Below are 19,481 nucleotides of genomic sequence, written 5' to 3'. Positions count from 1 at the left end.
TTTTTTTATTCATCTCCTCTATAAATCTATAAAGTTTGAACGAAATCTAGCCGTTTAAAGTGGGTCAAAAATCGCGCCCAAAGAAGTCGGTTACAAACATACAAACATACAGGTGAAGCTAATAAAAAGCGTATAAAAACGTTTGTGTGGTAAAGGTTACTATAACATAAATGACTTTCTTAATGATACCACTGATTGGAAATATAGCAACCGCCCACAGGCTATTAAATAATAAATTTACTGTACGATTTTAAATTGTAACCACATTTTTTTAAAAAAAATTGGGCAGGGCGCATTAAATACAATCAGCTGAACGTCCTTCTCGTCTCGGCCCTAATTGTCATAAAAAAAAAAACAATACATAACGCATCCAATAAAAACTGAATATTTGAATAAACGAAGGTTTCTCTAAACTATGTATGACACAAAAGTATTTATAGATATTAAGCATTCATGTACAGGAAATCCGCCTCCCAATTACTTAGTTAAATATACCTTAGTAACGATGCAGAAGTATTTTTAATTATAACTTGGTGTGTTGCTACTGTATAAATTACAAGTGTACTGTGGCAGTTTCAAGGCAGAACGGCCACGCTATGTCGCCGGCTCTGCTTGTTGTCGTCGCTCTGTTGGCGTTTGGGCACGCTGCTAAAGAAAAACCGGTAAGAATATTCATCTCATATTAATTTTAATGTTTTATGTATCTAAAGTAAAGTATGCATCTATTCAAGCAACAGAAAATATAATATACATAGTAAAATTTAAATACAAAATACGACGTCATGAAAAGGACACCCACACAGCATTTTTGGAATTGATTTCCAACACTGATTTTCAGTAAGTACCTACCAAATCAACCTGTTGACAGCAGCCGTAGACAACACGGTTCCTTTTGTTATAGGTCTTAAAAGTGATCGTCTAAAAATTGTAGAAAAAGAGAAGAAACTAAAAATATTTTTTATTTTATTTTCATTAAATAGGACATGTTTTGTAGGGGCTCAATATTGGTGTTATTTTAAAGGCAAAGGTGTAAAGTAACTAATACTATAAAAAAATCTGGCAAATAACTGTTTTTTTTTTGTGATTGCCAAAGGAGGAAAGTTTATAAAAATATATACAATGGTTTATTAACTATAATATGTCCTGGCACCACAACCAACACCCGTTCGCGAGTCGACGCATGGACCAGCCATTCAGTGAGCATGACGAACCATGTTATAACATACCATTAAGCAACCAATAAGACTTTCCACTACTTCTATCCTAGAATGGATAATGTGTACCATTCCTAGACCTATTCCTAGAATGGATAATGTGTACATTTTTCAGAAACAATTATGGCTCAAATTCACCATCCAACTTATTTCAAAATTATATAATAACAAGCTGACCCGACAGACGTTGTTCTGTAGATAATTAAAAAAATACTCTTATATAGGAATTTGCCAATAATATTTAAAAACATCAAGATATATTTCGTAAAAAATGCCCCCTGTTGTTATAATGAAATTGTTTCACAGCGGAACTGTCAAACCGTGCGTCACTAAATTCTCCCATAGAAAATATGTCCATACAAAACAAATTATGAAAATAAAAATAATTATGGATCCCAAATCGAAATCAAAATTATCCTATCTCTCAAGTTGGATCAAACTGCACTCCATGAAGTAATCCCCATTAAAATCCGTTCATTAGTTAAGGAGTCCATCGCGGACAAACAACGTGTCAAGTAATTTATATATATTAAGATGGATTCCATAGTAAAAGTAGTGAAGATTTGAATTTTAATACATTTGGCAATTTTAATTTACGTCTTTGAACCCTAACAGTTGGGATGTATAAACTTATATACTTACTTAATATATTTCTTAGTAAATTAATAACATATTCATATTTAAATAAAGAGAAAAATAATTTATATTAATTTGATTTGAGAATTCAAATAGAAAATTCTTATAGCACTACTACTTAAGAAAATATAAGACTAAATAAATGATATGTGCTTGAAATATGTGAGTGAAAGAAAGACAAGTCTACTATTGCTCAATGTCAACTGTTAACATAATTCGAAATGCGACGTTACTTATCACAGGAGGTGATTAGTTCCATTGTCATACGTTACGAGAATTATCTTAACAAAAAAAGAAACAAATCGAATTATTTAAGTTTTGCAGGTAACATTTCTGTTTCTAATTACTTTACAAAGTTAATTATTTAGATGTTAGATTGCTTGTGAATTTTGGTGTGCGCTTAATAAAACCGCACGGCAGAAGAGAAAACTTCATTAAAAGCCATTTATTTTGTCAAAATTTACTCCTTTAGAATTCTTTTTGATGTCATTTCTAATATACTAGTTACTACCACCCCTTCGGAAACAAATGGCGCTCTGAGAGAAAAGAAGAGGCGCAACAAACTCTCCGAGCATTCTTTTTTTGCTCTCTTTTTAATAATATATACAATATTGTACTATTGTTTTTGCTATAAAATAATCATAATCTTGTCCCAAGCTATCCGATCACTTAGATATTCAGCTGTGGAGTATTAGGATTTACGACAGAGCCTTTTTTAATAAAACATTAATTTATTTATAGATAATGTCTGAACACTGTTTATTATAAAAGTGAATACTTTATTAAATATAATAATATAGTGTATGTAATATTTTGTAATAATTTTATTTAATAATAAAGTGTAATATACCCTTAAGCTAATATGTATCTTATGAAACCTGTGCTTGCCTTGGCCATCGCAAAAATTTTAAAGACTAAAAGCTTTTTATAAGGGATGGCAAGTGAGCAAAAATATTTGCTTTTTTTATGGAAGAGACGGACACACAAGCATGTGTACGGCTCGTCAGAATTGCAAGAATGTTGTCCACAGCAGACCACAAAATAAAAATGAACGGCTTTTTTTTAGTAGGCAAACGAACATTACTTTTCTCAGTAACTCATTGCGTCGAATCATTATAATAATTATTTGATTAAAAGATTATAAGGCAGTTTAACATACACAATATAATTTTTTTATATACTAAAATATTTCTATGTTCTATACAATAAATGAATACGAAAATTCAAAAGGAGCTTGGAAAATAAATAACCGGACTTAAATCTTCAAGTATCAAAATAATACGGGTTCTCTACAGCGGCAGAATATATATATATATTGCATGATAAACAATTTTACCTTGTTGCCTGCGTCAGGTATGAAAGGTGAGCTTAGTTATATAGGCCATTACATTTATCCTTATATACTGTATTATATACACGGATAAAATATGCCCAAAAAAACATCGAAAACAGAATGCAATGGAAACACGCACCACTTCTCAAATTAATATTTAAACTCGTGATACAACTTTATACGCTTTGGGTTTGTCCCAGCGGAATCTCAGCTTAATAATTTTCTTTGAGAATTTCATGTCATTTTTAATAATAGAGTGATACCTTTTCGTTACTGCATGCACAAAGGAAGCCTTATGAAGTCCTTATCTCCAATATAATGGATTATTATTTCAATGTAAAAAGCCGTGAATTTTTTTTCGTTGTCATTTTATCATACTTTGATTAAATATGTTATTGACTGAAGTATACACCTAATATAGAAATAATAATACTTCATTCTTTTGAGTGCAAAAAAATTGGCACAAAGTTAGCCGACTAAATACAAAAACATCTCATTTGTATTTTTAGGTAGAGATCGCGACTCAATGTCATAAGAAAACTTTTTAAAATTATATATTAGAACTAGAATATTAACTTAATTTGAAGTAAAAATTTAAAAAAAAAACACAATTGTGTACAAAAACCTCATTGTAATTATTTATCCGTGTATAGCCTTCCAATTTTCTAGACATATTTAACCCAAACAGGAAATAAATGCTTCAAATGAAATCATAATATTATGTAGAATTTGTTTAAATATTAGATGAAAAAGAAAATGTTTTTGGCATCTTAATAACCTTGTGTCGACCTTCAAATAAAACCTGTTATGTCGCAGATACGTAAAACTATTATGAAAAAATATATTTCTCTTGTGAATCGTGTTACAGGAGCTGAGCGATGAAATCAAAGAAATAATAGAGCACGTGCACAATGAATGCGTCGCTAAGACCGCGGTGGCTGAGGGTAAGATCAAAGGAAACTGTTTGTTTTCACTTACCGTTATACTAACATGAGTCGCTTTATATGACAGCCTTATTATTTGAAAGAAATTTTATACTTAGACAATTTGTTATGTTTTTAAAGTGATAACCCTCACTTCTACGATTAATACACAAATAAAATTTTGTTTTTCAAATTTTATTTGTTTATACTTAGATCTAATTTTTTGATAGATTGCAAGAGCGATTGATGCGGAGATCTGAAGAGCGGATTTAGACTTAGGTCAGACCAGAGGCGGGCGTGAGTCGAAGTTGAGCTTTAGTCCGACATAAGTTGTATGAATCGCTGCTTGCTTTGTATATGCAATCTGTAGACTGCCTACAGTGGGTAGTAAATTAACTTTAACACTTGTGCTATATTTATGTAGTTCACAACGAAGTAGGCACCGCTTAATTGATTATTAAAATACAAAATAAGAATATTAGTACAAGTTTTACTTAAAAGCTAGTTAACACTGTGTCTGAACTAAGTAAACCTGTGGTTCAGGCGTAAAGAGCTTATATTTAAACTACATAATCACAAAAAAGAGAAACTTAATAAAGTAAAAAGGCACGATATGCACGCCCCTGGCTCAAACTTTGCTTAGGCAAACGGGTAAGAAGCTCATATGAATGTGTGAAGAAAAGTGATGAAGCAACCACCCATACACATCCATAAAAATCGTTAAAGTATGTTCTCTTCTTGAAGGTCCCTAAGTTGTATCGTTTCGGGAAAACAGCAGCTGGTAATTGACTCCACAAAGTGGCTGTGCGATGCAAAAGTTTCATATTAAACGCGCAGTTAAAGAATGGCAGATTCAACATGACTATCCGTCGTGTAGTCGGTTGCTTTGATTCAGGATTGGTTTCCGCTGCCATCCAACTAGATACTAATACTACGCTCAAGTGGGCGTACTCGAGCCAGTTTCGAACAATGTGTGATATTGACGTGCCACATTTTCTGTTAATCTTTTCGGTTTCTGTTTAAAGACATTAATTCTCATATGATTTAACATAAAATTACTTACATGAGAATTTTACATAAATATACAATATAATATTACTTTCGGTTTCTATGACTAAGCATGCAAAACAAACAAAGTTAACAATTACAAAAAATGAAGGTACATCAAAATCTCTCAACAAAACAACATCAACATATTTTATATTTATCCGGAATAAGAAGGACTGGATGTGGCTAACGACTTATAAATATAACAATTGAAGTAAACGAAAAATAATACCAACGGTTTGAACAATAGTACAAATAAGAAAACTTAAAAACTTTGCTAATAATTGAAACTAAAATGCCGGGTTGCACAGTAAAACTTTGTAAAAATAATACTAAAAGAAATAAGAATGATATTGGTATCATAATGCTGGTTGAAACCTGGCTCAATGATAACATATTAGATGGAGAGATTTTTGATAACCGCTACGAAGTCTATAGAAGGGATAGACAGTCCAATCCATTGCTTGGCCACAAGGAGGGGGGAGGTGTTTTGATCGCCGTGCATAAATCTATAAAATCGCACAGGGTTCCAAAATTCGAAAGCAAAGCCGAAGACTTGTGGGTGGAGCTAGAGTACTCTAACTTTAAAGGTCGATCTCAAAACATAAAACTATGTGCTGTTTGTAAACCTCCAATAAACACAGTGATACTTGAATCGTTCATGACAAACGCCTCAAATATAGTTAATGACTCGGGGAACCATCTTATACTGGGGGATTTTAATATGAGTAATATTATTTGGACAAGAGAATATAATAATAAGTTTTTAACACCTACGGCTCCTGATAGTTCCATAGGCATCTCATTTATAGATTTTATAGCTCTTTGTAATAGCATGCAATTTAACTCTGTGATCAATTGCAAAAACAGAATATTGGACTTAGTACTATCAAATATAGAGGACGTGACAGTCTGTGAATCTTCGGAACCTATCGCGAGTGCCGATAAATATCATCCACCTTTAAATATCTCTTTGAACTTTATGCGTTACAGTTATTTAAAAGAAAATAGGGAACCAGTAAACAAGATATTTAATTTTTATAATGGTAATTACGAAGCGATAAAACAGACACTATCTTCAATTAATTGGTCAGATATTTTAGGTACATGTCAAGATGTCGATAACATGGTTTTCGAATACTACACAATTTTAAAAGACCTGATTAAACAACATATTCCTAAAAAATACAAACGAAATAATAATTACCCTCCTTGGTTTAATAATAAACTTATACAAGTATTGAATGAAAAAGAAAAATATCGAATACGTTATAAAAAATATAATAATGAAATGGACAAAATACAATACAATATTTTAAAAGAAAGAACACGTAAAATTATAGATAAATCTTATTCGGGCTATATTGAAAAAATACAAGAAAACATTAAAAGCAACCCTAAATCTTTCTGGACATATATCAAATCTAAACGTAACAACACTAGTACCATTCCATCCACGATGCAGTTACATCATAATTCAGCCAATGGAGGTTTCGAAATTAGTAATCTATTTGCGGATTATTTCTCTTCGGTTTATAATAAGCCACTTCATACAAATAACACCCCTTCGGAAACAAATGGCGCTCTGAGAGAAAAGAAGAGGCGCAACAAACTCTCCGAGCATTCTTTTTTTGCTCTCTTTTTAATAATATATACAATATTGTACTATTGTTTTTGCTATAAAATAATCATAATCTTGTCCCAAGCTATCCGATCACTTAGATATTCAGCTGTGGAGTATTAGGATTTACGACAGAGCCTTTTTTAATAAAACATTAATTTATTTATAGATAATGTCTGAACACTGTTTATTATAAAAGTGAATACTTTATTAAATATAATAATATAGTGTATGTAATATTTTGTAATAATTTTATTTAATAATAAAGTGTAATATACCCTTAAGCTAATATGTATCTTATGAAACCTGTGCTTGCCTTGGCCATCGCAAAAATTTTAAAGACTAAAAGCTTTTTATAAGGGATGGCAAGTGAGCAAAAATATTTGCTTTTTTTATGGAAGAGACGGACACACAAGCATGTGTACGGCTCGTCAGAATTGCAAGAATGTTGTCCACAGCAGACCACAAAATAAAAATGAACGGCTTTTTTTTAGTAGGCAAACGAACATTACTTTTCTCAGTAACTCATTGCGTCGAATCATTATAATAATTATTTGATTAAAAGATTATAAGGCAGTTTAACATACACAATATAATTTTTTTATATACTAAAATATTTCTATGTTCTATACAATAAATGAATACGAAAATTCAAAAGGAGCTTGGAAAATAAATAACCGGACTTAAATCTTCAAGTATCAAAATAATACGGGTTCTCTACAGCGGCAGAATATATATATATATTGCATGATAAACAATTTTACCTTGTTGCCTGCGTCAGGTATGAAAGGTGAGCTTAGTTATATAGGCCATTACATTTATCCTTATATACTGTATTATATACACGGATAAAATATGCCCAAAAAAACATCGAAAACAGAATGCAATGGAAACACGCACCACTTCTCAAATTAATATTTAAACTCGTGATACAACTTTATACGCTTTGGGTTTGTCCCAGCGGAATCTCAGCTTAATAATTTTCTTTGAGAATTTCATGTCATTTTTAATAATAGAGTGATACCTTTTCGTTACTGCATGCACAAAGGAAGCCTTATGAAGTCCTTATCTCCAATATAATGGATTATTATTTCAATGTAAAAAGCCGTGAATTTTTTTTCGTTGTCATTTTATCATACTTTGATTAAATATGTTATTGACTGAAGTATACACCTAATATAGAAATAATAATACTTCATTCTTTTGAGTGCAAAAAAATTGGCACAAAGTTAGCCGACTAAATACAAAAACATCTCATTTGTATTTTTAGGTAGAGATCGCGACTCAATGTCATAAGAAAACTTTTTAAAATTATATATTAGAACTAGAATATTAACTTAATTTGAAGTAAAAATTTAAAAAAAAAACACAATTGTGTACAAAAACCTCATTGTAATTATTTATCCGTGTATAGCCTTCCAATTTTCTAGACATATTTAACCCAAACAGGAAATAAATGCTTCAAATGAAATCATAATATTATGTAGAATTTGTTTAAATATTAGATGAAAAAGAAAATGTTTTTGGCATCTTAATAACCTTGTGTCGACCTTCAAATAAAACCTGTTATGTCGCAGATACGTAAAACTATTATGAAAAAATATATTTCTCTTGTGAATCGTGTTACAGGAGCTGAGCGATGAAATCAAAGAAATAATAGAGCACGTGCACAATGAATGCGTCGCTAAGACCGCGGTGGCTGAGGGTAAGATCAAAGGAAACTGTTTGTTTTCACTTACCGTTATACTAACATGAGTCGCTTTATATGACAGCCTTATTATTTGAAAGAAATTTTATACTTAGACAATTTGTTATGTTTTTAAAGTGATAACCCTCACTTCTACGATTAATACACAAATAAAATTTTGTTTTTCAAATTTTATTTGTTTATACTTAGATCTAATTTTTTGATAGATTGCAAGAGCGATTGATGCGGAGATCTGAAGAGCGGATTTAGACTTAGGTCAGACCAGAGGCGGGCGTGAGTCGAAGTTGAGCTTTAGTCCGACATAAGTTGTATGAATCGCTGCTTGCTTTGTATATGCAATCTGTAGACTGCCTACAGTGGGTAGTAAATTAACTTTAACACTTGTGCTATATTTATGTAGTTCACAACGAAGTAGGCACCGCTTAATTGATTATTAAAATACAAAATAAGAATATTAGTACAAGTTTTACTTAAAAGCTAGTTAACACTGTGTCTGAACTAAGTAAACCTGTGGTTCAGGCGTAAAGAGCTTATATTTAAACTACATAATCACAAAAAAGAGAAACTTAATAAAGTAAAAAGGCACGATATGCACGCCCCTGGCTCAAACTTTGCTTAGGCAAACGGGTAAGAAGCTCATATGAATGTGTGAAGAAAAGTGATGAAGCAACCACCCATACACATCCATAAAAATCGTTAAAGTATGTTCTCTTCTTGAAGGTCCCTAAGTTGTATCGTTTCGGGAAAACAGCAGCTGGTAATTGACTCCACAAAGTGGCTGTGCGATGCAAAAGTTTCATATTAAACGCGCAGTTAAAGAATGGCAGATTCAACATGACTATCCGTCGTGTAGTCGGTTGCTTTGATTCAGGATTGGTTTCCGCTGCCATCCAACTAGATACTAATACTACGCTCAAGTGGGCGTACTCGAGCCAGTTTCGAACAATGTGTGATATTGACGTGCCACATTTTCTGTTAATCTTTTCGGTTTCTGTTTAAAGACATTAATTCTCATATGATTTAACATAAAATTACTTACATGAGAATTTTACATAAATATACAATATAATATTACTTTCGGTTTCTATGACTAAGCATGCAAAACAAACAAAGTTAACAATTACAAAAAATGAAGGTACATCAAAATCTCTCAACAAAACAACATCAACATATTTTATATTTATCCGGAATAAGAAGGACTGGATGTGGCTAACGACTTATAAATATAACAATTGAAGTAAACGAAAAATAATACCAACGGTTTGAACAATAGTACAAATAAGAAAACTTAAAAACTTTGCTAATAATTGAAACTAAAATGCCGGGTTGCACAGTAAAACTTTGTAAAAATAATACTAAAAGAAATAAGAATGATATTGGTATCATAATGCTGGTTGAAACCTGGCTCAATGATAACATATTAGATGGAGAGATTTTTGATAACCGCTACGAAGTCTATAGAAGGGATAGACAGTCCAATCCATTGCTTGGCCACAAGGAGGGGGGAGGTGTTTTGATCGCCGTGCATAAATCTATAAAATCGCACAGGGTTCCAAAATTCGAAAGCAAAGCCGAAGACTTGTGGGTGGAGCTAGAGTACTCTAACTTTAAAGGTCGATCTCAAAACATAAAACTATGTGCTGTTTGTAAACCTCCAATAAACACAGTGATACTTGAATCGTTCATGACAAACGCCTCAAATATAGTTAATGACTCGGGGAACCATCTTATACTGGGGGATTTTAATATGAGTAATATTATTTGGACAAGAGAATATAATAATAAGTTTTTAACACCTACGGCTCCTGATAGTTCCATAGGCATCTCATTTATAGATTTTATAGCTCTTTGTAATAGCATGCAATTTAACTCTGTGATCAATTGCAAAAACAGAATATTGGACTTAGTACTATCAAATATAGAGGACGTGACAGTCTGTGAATCTTCGGAACCTATCGCGAGTGCCGATAAATATCATCCACCTTTAAATATCTCTTTGAACTTTATGCGTTACAGTTATTTAAAAGAAAATAGGGAACCAGTAAACAAGATATTTAATTTTTATAATGGTAATTACGAAGCGATAAAACAGACACTATCTTCAATTAATTGGTCAGATATTTTAGGTACATGTCAAGATGTCGATAACATGGTTTTCGAATACTACACAATTTTAAAAGACCTGATTAAACAACATATTCCTAAAAAATACAAACGAAATAATAATTACCCTCCTTGGTTTAATAATAAACTTATACAAGTATTGAATGAAAAAGAAAAATATCGAATACGTTATAAAAAATATAATAATGAAATGGACAAAATACAATACAATATTTTAAAAGAAAGAACACGTAAAATTATAGATAAATCTTATTCGGGCTATATTGAAAAAATACAAGAAAACATTAAAAGCAACCCTAAATCTTTCTGGACATATATCAAATCTAAACGTAACAACACTAGTACCATTCCATCCACGATGCAGTTACATCATAATTCAGCCAATGGAGGTTTCGAAATTAGTAATCTATTTGCGGATTATTTCTCTTCGGTTTATAATAAGCCACTTCATACAAATAACACGGAGTCAGTAAATAAATCAAACACTAATCAAAACACGCAATTTTTTACGGTAAAGGACGTTGAACTGAAGTTAAAATCACTCAATAAAAATAAAGGTGCAGGATGCGATGAAATTCCTCCAATATTTTATAAGTACTGTGCTAAAGAATTGTCATATCCACTAAGTTACATCTATAACGCCTCAATAAGTAACGGGTTATTTCCGAGGGAATGGAAAAAAGGCATAATAGTGCCTATTTTTAAAAAAGGTAAAAAATGTGATGTTGTTAATTATAGACCGATAACTATTTTATCAACTCCTGCAAAGATCTTTGAATCAATTTTATATCCTCACTTGTTTTGGCAAACTAAGCACCTTTTATCTGACAAACAACATGGCTTTATAAAAAAAAGATCTGCGACGTCAAACTTGTTAAACTTCACTAATAGAATTATAAATGAAATGAGTAATAATCATGAAGTTGACGTCATTTATACCGACTTCAGTAAAGCATTCGATAAAGTGGACCATTTCCTACTAATAAAGAAACTTAGGGACATCTATGGCATATCGGATGAATTACTGACATGGTTAACATCTTATTTGGCTTCTCGACCACTTATGGTTAAGATTAGTGGTTATCATTCTCGGGATTTTTATCAGCTATCCGGGGTACCACAAGGCTCACACTTAGGCCCCTTATTATTTACCTTATACATAAATGATATCACTAAATTAATAAAATCAGAATATGAACTATACGCAGATGACCTAAAATTATACAGGACGGTAAAAATGTTTTGAGGACCAAAAAATGCTTCAAGATGATATCGACTATATCTACTTATGGTGTCAAAATAATAGTATGGAACTGAACGAAGGCAAATGCAACTTTTTAAAATTTTCCAGAAAACATATTAAACTTAAAACTAGTTACAAGGTAAATGACGTGTTCATTGCTGAAAAAAAATATTTTAAAGATTTAAAGCATTATATTAGATAGTGAACTAAGATTTAACAAACATATAGATCACATTGTTCGTAAGAGTTTTAAAATGCTAGGTTTTATTTTCCGTAATACGAAAGATTTTAGAAGTATTTTACCACTCAAGATACTTTTCAACTCTGTTGTCAGATCTAATCTAGAATATAACTCAGCTGTTTGGTGCCCATATCACAAAATATATATATCACGAATAGAATCTGTACAAAAAAAGTTTCTTTCAAAGTTAAGTTTTTTTGCAAATAAATATATCCGTAATGATAGCTATGAGAATAGATTAAATACATTTCAAATGAGGTCTCTGCGAATACGTAGAAATGCTTCACAATTGCTGTGTTTACATAAACTTTTAAGCTATGATATGGACTGTCCTTCGCTTTTATCACAAATCGGTTTGCATGTGCCTGCCTTTAATTGTCGGCTTAGTACTTTTTCCCCATTGCACATTAAATTCCACCACAGTAATTACGGCTTAAACTCTCCTCTACAGCTAATGTTAAAATTATATAATTGTATTTTTAATATAGATGAAAACACTGATATCGTCTTTTCAAACTTTCTTAATTTTAAAAAACAAATTTATATTGCTCTCCAAAATTTATAGATTTTAGATTTTAAAATATATCACATGTATTTCTTATAGTAATGTTGTGCCTACCTATAATTTAAGTACATTTAAACTATTTTATTATATTTGTTTAATTCTTAGTGCATAAGTTAATAAATTGTATTTAGTTGGTAAGCCTTTATAAATAAATAAAAAAAAAAAAATAATAATATTATATCATCAGTAAATATTTTGTATTTTATTAATTTCAATGTAAAATAACACGAAGCGTATATTACAAGATTTGAAAGATGCCATTGAGTGTCAAGATGCCACGCACACAAGTATGTAATAGTTGCCGTAATAAAAAAGCTATTATTTTCATGTAGTGCGGTATCTAGTTGGAGCGCAGCGGAACTCTTAGCTTCGCACTTGCACAGCTAATAATTACGCGGAGATAATTTGTCGTTTATTACCTTTCCCACTTCTGCCGATCTTACCCGCTCTCGCATAGTCAGTAGCGTTGTTTTTTTTTTGAAGTTTATATTTGTTTATCCATTTATCATGTTTTTGCGTCGTTTATAATTATAAGTTTGAAATTGTTTATTAGATCAGTATATTTCCATAATACAATGTTTTCTCATATCTCTAGTTGTTATCTGATTCCTACTACCACCACACTAGAAACTTAAATATCAACTCACTGTACAGATGGTTTTCAAAGTAACTTTCTTCCACATACAACCCAACTTTAGAATGGACTTCCTTGCACTGTGCGTAAACCTACCCAAAATAGCACTTAACGTACTTGCAAAGTGTAATTCCTCTGGTGTTACTGGAGAGAATGAGCGGCGGTGATTACTTTGTCGAACTATTTGATAACCCTTATATATAACTGTTAGCCTCTATTTTCAGCAAACGCACGAGTACTTAAACAAAGTGACTATCGTGTCTCGAGTATAAGACTTAGCTGTCATTCCCACTACTTATATGTATCTATAATATAAATATGGGCTGTTGTCATGCGTCACCTAACAGCGAGAGGCTATGTCTAGAAGTATATATTGTATAGGGCTGAGATCTATAGAGCGAATTTAGGCTTTGCTTAGGGTTTACTTACATAAAACATAGCTGAGTGTAAGCGTAGCAAAATCATTGATTTCGTTTTTATAGTTATTTTTCAATTGAAATTATGCTACGCTTAAGCTAAGAAATCCCAATGAAAAGATATTTCGACTAACATTTTTATTCCTATTTCGTCTCGAAAATAAGAATAACGTATAATTTATTATTTTTTTCTTGTTCAGTCCCACTTTTTGCACCCGCAATCTGCAGGAACATATCCTGTAATAGGTTTATGATCGTTTGGTCTCGGACAAGCTTTTTTTTTATGGAAATACAGGACGAGACGAGTAGGGCGTTAAGCTGATGGTAATTGATACGCCCGGCCCATTACAATGCAGTGCCGCTCAGAATTCTTGAAACGCCCAAAATTTCTGAGCGGCACTACAATTGCACTCGTCACCTTGAGACATATGATGTTAAGTCTCATTTGCCCAGTAATTTCACTAGCTACGGCGTCCTTCAGACTGAAACACAATAACGTTTACACATCAGCTAAGTTTCAAGTAAGTAAAGTCTGAGCATAGTCTAAGTACGCTTTAAATTTCAGCTTAATACTATAACAATGCTTACTGAAAATCTATTTTTCTATCCAACCCAATAAAACAGCAAGGAAAGCACCATAAAACATAATTATCGTGATGAAACTCACACACACATATATGTTAAACTGTTAACCTTCTGTTCCCAGTGGATATAGCGAATTGTGAGAACGGTATATTCAAAGAGGACAACAAATTGAAGTGCTATATGTTTTGTTTATTGGAAGAAGGAAGTCTTGTGAGTAATACTTTGTTTTTGTCGACTCTACATACTTGGGATAATGTTATTCGACTACGAGTTCCGTCTGTGCTCAATGTTTTATCCGAGCACCGCGTTCTGTTATTTCATTTTAACCAACTATCAAGAAGGGAAGTGATAATTCAACATATTGTGTAAACAAAATTTTTGATACAGTAAAGATATAACAATACGTCATTCAAACAGTTGGCTGAGTTGGAAGAGTGCTTGCATGGAACGCAAAAGGTCGCGAATTCGAGTTCTGTATTGTTCATAAATTTTGTTTTCAAATTTAATTCGTCAACACGTGTGTCTTGAGGTTCTTAAAGGACTGTACTTAAAGAGTACGGAATAACACTATTACGAAGACACTTATTTCCGTCTGTTTGTCAGTCGACTGTATCTCATAATCTTATCTTATATCTTTAAACGAGCAATTCTTGTATATATATGTAATCTGAATCTCGGAAACGTCTCCAACGATTTTAATCAAATTTTGTAGGTATACAGGTAGTTTCTGGGGCGAGAAATCGATCTAGCTAGGTTTCAATTTAAAAAATGTAGTTTTATCATTGTTTTAATGAGAAACTGCTACAATAACATTAGAATACAAAGGTAAGTTTTGCCATTATATACAAGACTAGTATAATAGCTCAGGGAATAGATGTCCCATACATTGGGTGATCCGTAAAGCAGAAGACCCCGGTACGAACCCAGATGTACTATTAGTTTTTTTGTAGAAGTTTTGTACCTTCTTGAAAATCCGAGCAAGCCTCGGTCGTCTAGAGACTAATTATTATGATTTAGTACATTCAAGCTATTTAAATTAATTTTTTTGATGCCGATATCTCGATCCGATTGCATTAATCGTGTTCGCGACGGAACTGTGTCAAGAGTTTCTCGCCGCCGCAGTACTGCCGTGACCACGATTCATGCAATTGAATCGAAATATCGGCATCAAATTAATTCGGGATCAAAAGAATCCACCTTTCACTGCTAACAATAGCTAACAAAACCATTAGAACGTATACTTCGGAAAAAGTTCATCTTTAAGAGTGGCAAAAAACTCATTGTCACTCTGTTATACAATAAAGCTAAAGAGGTTGTTCTGTTCATAATAAAAAAAAACTCATACTTGTGGAATTTTGTAAAATCCGTTCTTAGCTGACCTCTACTTGGCGAAAGGAATATTTCCACTAGATTTCAAGTCTCCATATAAAACTCCTTATGGATCCAGAGATATCGAGATGAGTCAATACATAGATAAAAATCTCTTATAAATATATAGATTAGCCGTTCCCGCCCGCTTCGCTGGATGAATTTTAAAAGGAAATAAAAAAAATTAGAAGCCATAAACCATCTAGGATAAATTTCGCATCGAATGGTGGTAGTTTCATGTCGATACGATCAGTGGTTTAGGCTTGAAAGAGTCTCAAATAAAGACCATTTCATTATATTTATATAGATTGGTAGAGATTTACAGTTGCATCACTTTACAAATAATTTTATTCTACTTAAGTCATGCAACAAAAATATACAAACTACGACTTACGAATTAGTAAGTAAAGTAAAAATGAAATAATAATAATATTCTTACAGGTGGATGACGATGGCAACGTTGATTATGATCTAATGATAAGTTTGATTCCTGAACAGTACACCGAAAGAGTTACAAAAATGATATTTGCTTGCAAACATTTAGGTAATGTATACCATGATTTACTAAAACAGCTCTTTGAAATTGCTTCAAATATAAAAAAAAAAATACAATAAGCAACCGACTTCAAAAAAAAAAATCCAAAACAATAATATAATATGCTCTAAAAACTAAAAAGAAATATTGCGTATTCTTCTACAGCATAATAATCAATTTTTTGTAGTTAAAATTTTTGTTGTTTTTTGGAATTGGTCTCTCAAACATCCGGATAGCATATAAAAAAATCGAAAGAGTTCCGTTACTTTGTCATTGATCCCATAATCAGAAACTTACAAAACTCATCAAACTACCCTTGACGTACAAGCTTTCTAATAGAAATAGAATCATTGAAACAGGTTGGCGTGATATTGTGTTATTCATCCATCTTAAGAAATTAAGACTATTGTATGGTTTCCCGTGGATTCCATTGTCAGAACTAGATCCAATGAAATGGGACCACACGGGAGGCACCAGCTTGCAAATATTTTTATTCAAAATAGGATGTGAAATCACTTATTGAAAGTCAAAAAACTACCACCCATTCCAAAATGAATGCCTCAGACCTGAGAAGAATGGGCGCAACAAACTCAGCGGGCTTTTTTTTTTCATCAAAAATATGTTTTACAATTAAAGTAACATTTACAAAGTAACAAAGTAACATTGTACAATTAAACTTATTATTTAATAGCCTGAGGGCGGTCGCTCCATTCCCAATCTGTGGTACCATTAAGAAAGTCATTTATGTTATAGTAACCTTTACCACACAAACGTTTTTTAACAATTCTTTTGAATAACGTAATACTTTTGTTTTGGACATTTTCTGGGATCCTGTTTTAAAAGCATATACATCGCCCCAGAAAAGACTTACTAACTCGACTTAGTAGAGTAGTAGGCATTATAAGCTTATATCTGTTCCTGGTGTTAACATTATGGTTATGTCACAGTCAAGATGTTAATTTCTTTGAATTTTGCTCTCAATGATTCCTTAAAGCCTAAGTTATAAATAGCGTGAATAGCCCTCTTCTGCAGCAAATATTGTATTAATATCGGCATCGCTGCCCCTAGCTATATACATAAAGGAATAGAGTCGAATTAAGAACCTCCTCCTGTTTTGAAGTCGGTTAAAATGTATTCTTCACTCAAATTAACTAAAAATACGAGTCTGTTAATATGATAATAACTATTATTTTCAGATACTCCAGACAAAGACAAATGCCAAAGAGCCTTCGATGTCCATCAATGTTCATATAAACAAGATCCAAATGTAAGTTTACAAATATCTGGTCGATGAGCTTTTTTTATAATTAGGAGTGACAAGACGAGAAATATCTCTAGTTTATTTATTTAACCAATAAAGCCACTATCCTTACAGAGTAGTCTATTGTTCCCAGTGCCTCCCAGTGGGAGGCTCCTTTTCACAGGATGCTGGCAAGATTATGGGAACCACAACGACGCCTATTTTTTCCGTTAAGGAGTAATGTGTAAGCATTACTTTGGTCTGAAGGGAGCCGTAGCTAGTGAAATTGCTGGGCAAATAAGACTTAACATCTTATGTCTCAAGGTGACGAGCGCAATTGTAGTGCCGCTTAGAATTTGGGTTTTTCAAGGATCCTGAGCGGAATCCTGCATTGTAATGGGCAGGGCGTATCAATTACCATCAGCTGAATGTCCTGCTCGTCTCGCCCCTAATTGTAGAGGGTTGAGCTTTAATAAGAAGAAGAAGTGGCAAGAAACTCATTGTGACAGTCTATCACTCACAAATCATTTCAGTAAAGTGATGCAACAATAAAACTCAAACTACAAATACTCAAAACATTTTTTTTTTAATTAATACGCAAAACCAAGAGTTCTTGAGTACAGTCATGGCCGACTATTACTTCATCAACAATAATAGTACAGTACAATTGATGCATCAATCCACACACACCGTAAATAAATGAATAAAAGTATTTCGCAATTATAAAAAATAAATTATTTAACTTTAAAACAGGGACGCAGAGTTTCCGGCTGCAGGATCATCCTGCGCATCATTCACAAGTAGCGCCCGTTCACGAGCATGACGCATGGGCCAACTATCGCCTCCCTCGACCATATTTTAGGGAAGTGAACGACCCTATAACTCTTTGGGAGATAGGCGTCATAGTATACAATCAGAGAGAATTATATATAAAATTTAGGCCGATCGAAAATAATCTTGACATGACAGACCTTTTTATCAATATAGTTTATATATATTTATTTATTCGTAAGTCTTACATCTTTGTGCCATTTGGTGTTGAGACACTTGGCCCGTGGGGCCCAGAGGCGCGGAGAATGTATAAAGTACTATCTTCTCGCCTCAATAAGGATACTGGCAACCCAAGTCAACGGATCAGCGTAGCAATCCATCGTGGAATTGCTGCCAGTATTCTTGGTACGCTTCCACGTAATGATAGTTTTAATTTATTGTAATCATAGTATTGTAAATATCGTTATAAGATTCGTTTTGTATTAATAAATATTGTTTGTTTACATATTAAACTAAATTTAAATCAAAATCTTGTCTACGTACATACTTCTGATGCCAATAATAATAAAATCACATTCTAAGCGCCTCGAGTTTCCACGAATGTCAAAACAGATATCAAAGCTTTTACTGAGAAATTTAATAATTATTATATAACCGCAGAATGTTTTTCTTTTTCAGTTTTATTTCTTATTCTAATTTAATATAAGGAGCAAGTGGGCCTAGCTGATGAATGGGAGAAGTATTTGTGTTTTTAATAAATATTACATTTAATTTAAATGTTTCATTTTCCTCAAACAATCCTCTGGGATATCCAAACCAGCTTTATATTAATTCCATTACAAGCTGAAGTTACTTCACCCCTTCTTAAATTTTTTCCCTGATATTAATTTGACGTAAAAACGTTATTGCAACTTACAGCTGAAAAGAAACATCTACTTGTAAATAACGATGTAATTTGCCGTTTGCCGCGGGCTTTGTGTTCGTCTATTTTCTTCAAGAAATCCTTCTCAGACTTATTCAGAGTTTTAAAGAAGAATAAATACGAAGGAATTAATTTGCTTCAGATGAAATTATTTGACCGAGTAAAATAAACGAATTCGGATCTTGTGAATGTGTTTTTATTGTGAAGAAAAATTATGAGAGGAAATAAATTTTGGTGAAAGGTAATTATAAAAATTAATTTAGATGCTGAACACTGAAGGGATTAAATTGTCGAGGGAATTAGTTTCATCGAATACAGAAACGTCAGTGGCGTAATTGGTAGAACCGTTTCGAAA

The 19,481-nt window shown here is 32.4% G+C and overlaps 1 protein-coding gene across 1 annotated transcript; it reads left to right on the top strand.

The window, feature by feature from the left end:
* The first annotated feature begins 586 nt into the window (after positions 1–586).
* On the top strand, positions 587–18,921 carry LOC126966360 (general odorant-binding protein 83a-like). The gene is made up of 6 exons (XM_050810360.1): positions 587–662; positions 4,052–4,127; positions 14,412–14,500; positions 16,100–16,202; positions 17,390–17,460; positions 18,883–18,921. The coding sequence occupies exons 1-6, from the start codon at positions 597–599 to the stop codon at positions 18,898–18,900; spliced, it is 423 nt and encodes a 140-aa protein (XP_050666317.1). The 5' UTR covers positions 587–596; the 3' UTR covers positions 18,901–18,921.
* The last annotated feature ends 560 nt before the right edge of the window (positions 18,922–19,481 follow it).

This window comes from Leptidea sinapis, chromosome 10 (genome assembly GCF_905404315.1).
Source record: "Leptidea sinapis chromosome 10, ilLepSina1.1, whole genome shotgun sequence".
Lineage (NCBI taxonomy): Eukaryota > Metazoa > Arthropoda > Insecta > Lepidoptera > Pieridae > Leptidea > Leptidea sinapis.
The sequence above is the reverse complement of the archived record's forward strand: the minus strand, read 5'-3'. Positions and strand labels throughout refer to the sequence as shown.

Excerpts from the sequence above, each read along its gene's own strand:
- LOC126966360 (XM_050810360.1), top strand. The coding sequence starts at position 597 with ATGTCGCCGGCTCTGCTTGTTGTCGTCGCTCTGTTGGCGTTTGGGCAC. Across the intron at positions 4,128-14,411 it reads TAAGACCGCGGTGGCTGAGG|TGGATATAGCGAATTGTGAG; the intron begins GTAAGATCAAAG and ends TTCTGTTCCCAG. Across the intron at positions 16,203-17,389 it reads ATTTGCTTGCAAACATTTAG|ATACTCCAGACAAAGACAAA; the intron begins GTAATGTATACC and ends TATTATTTTCAG.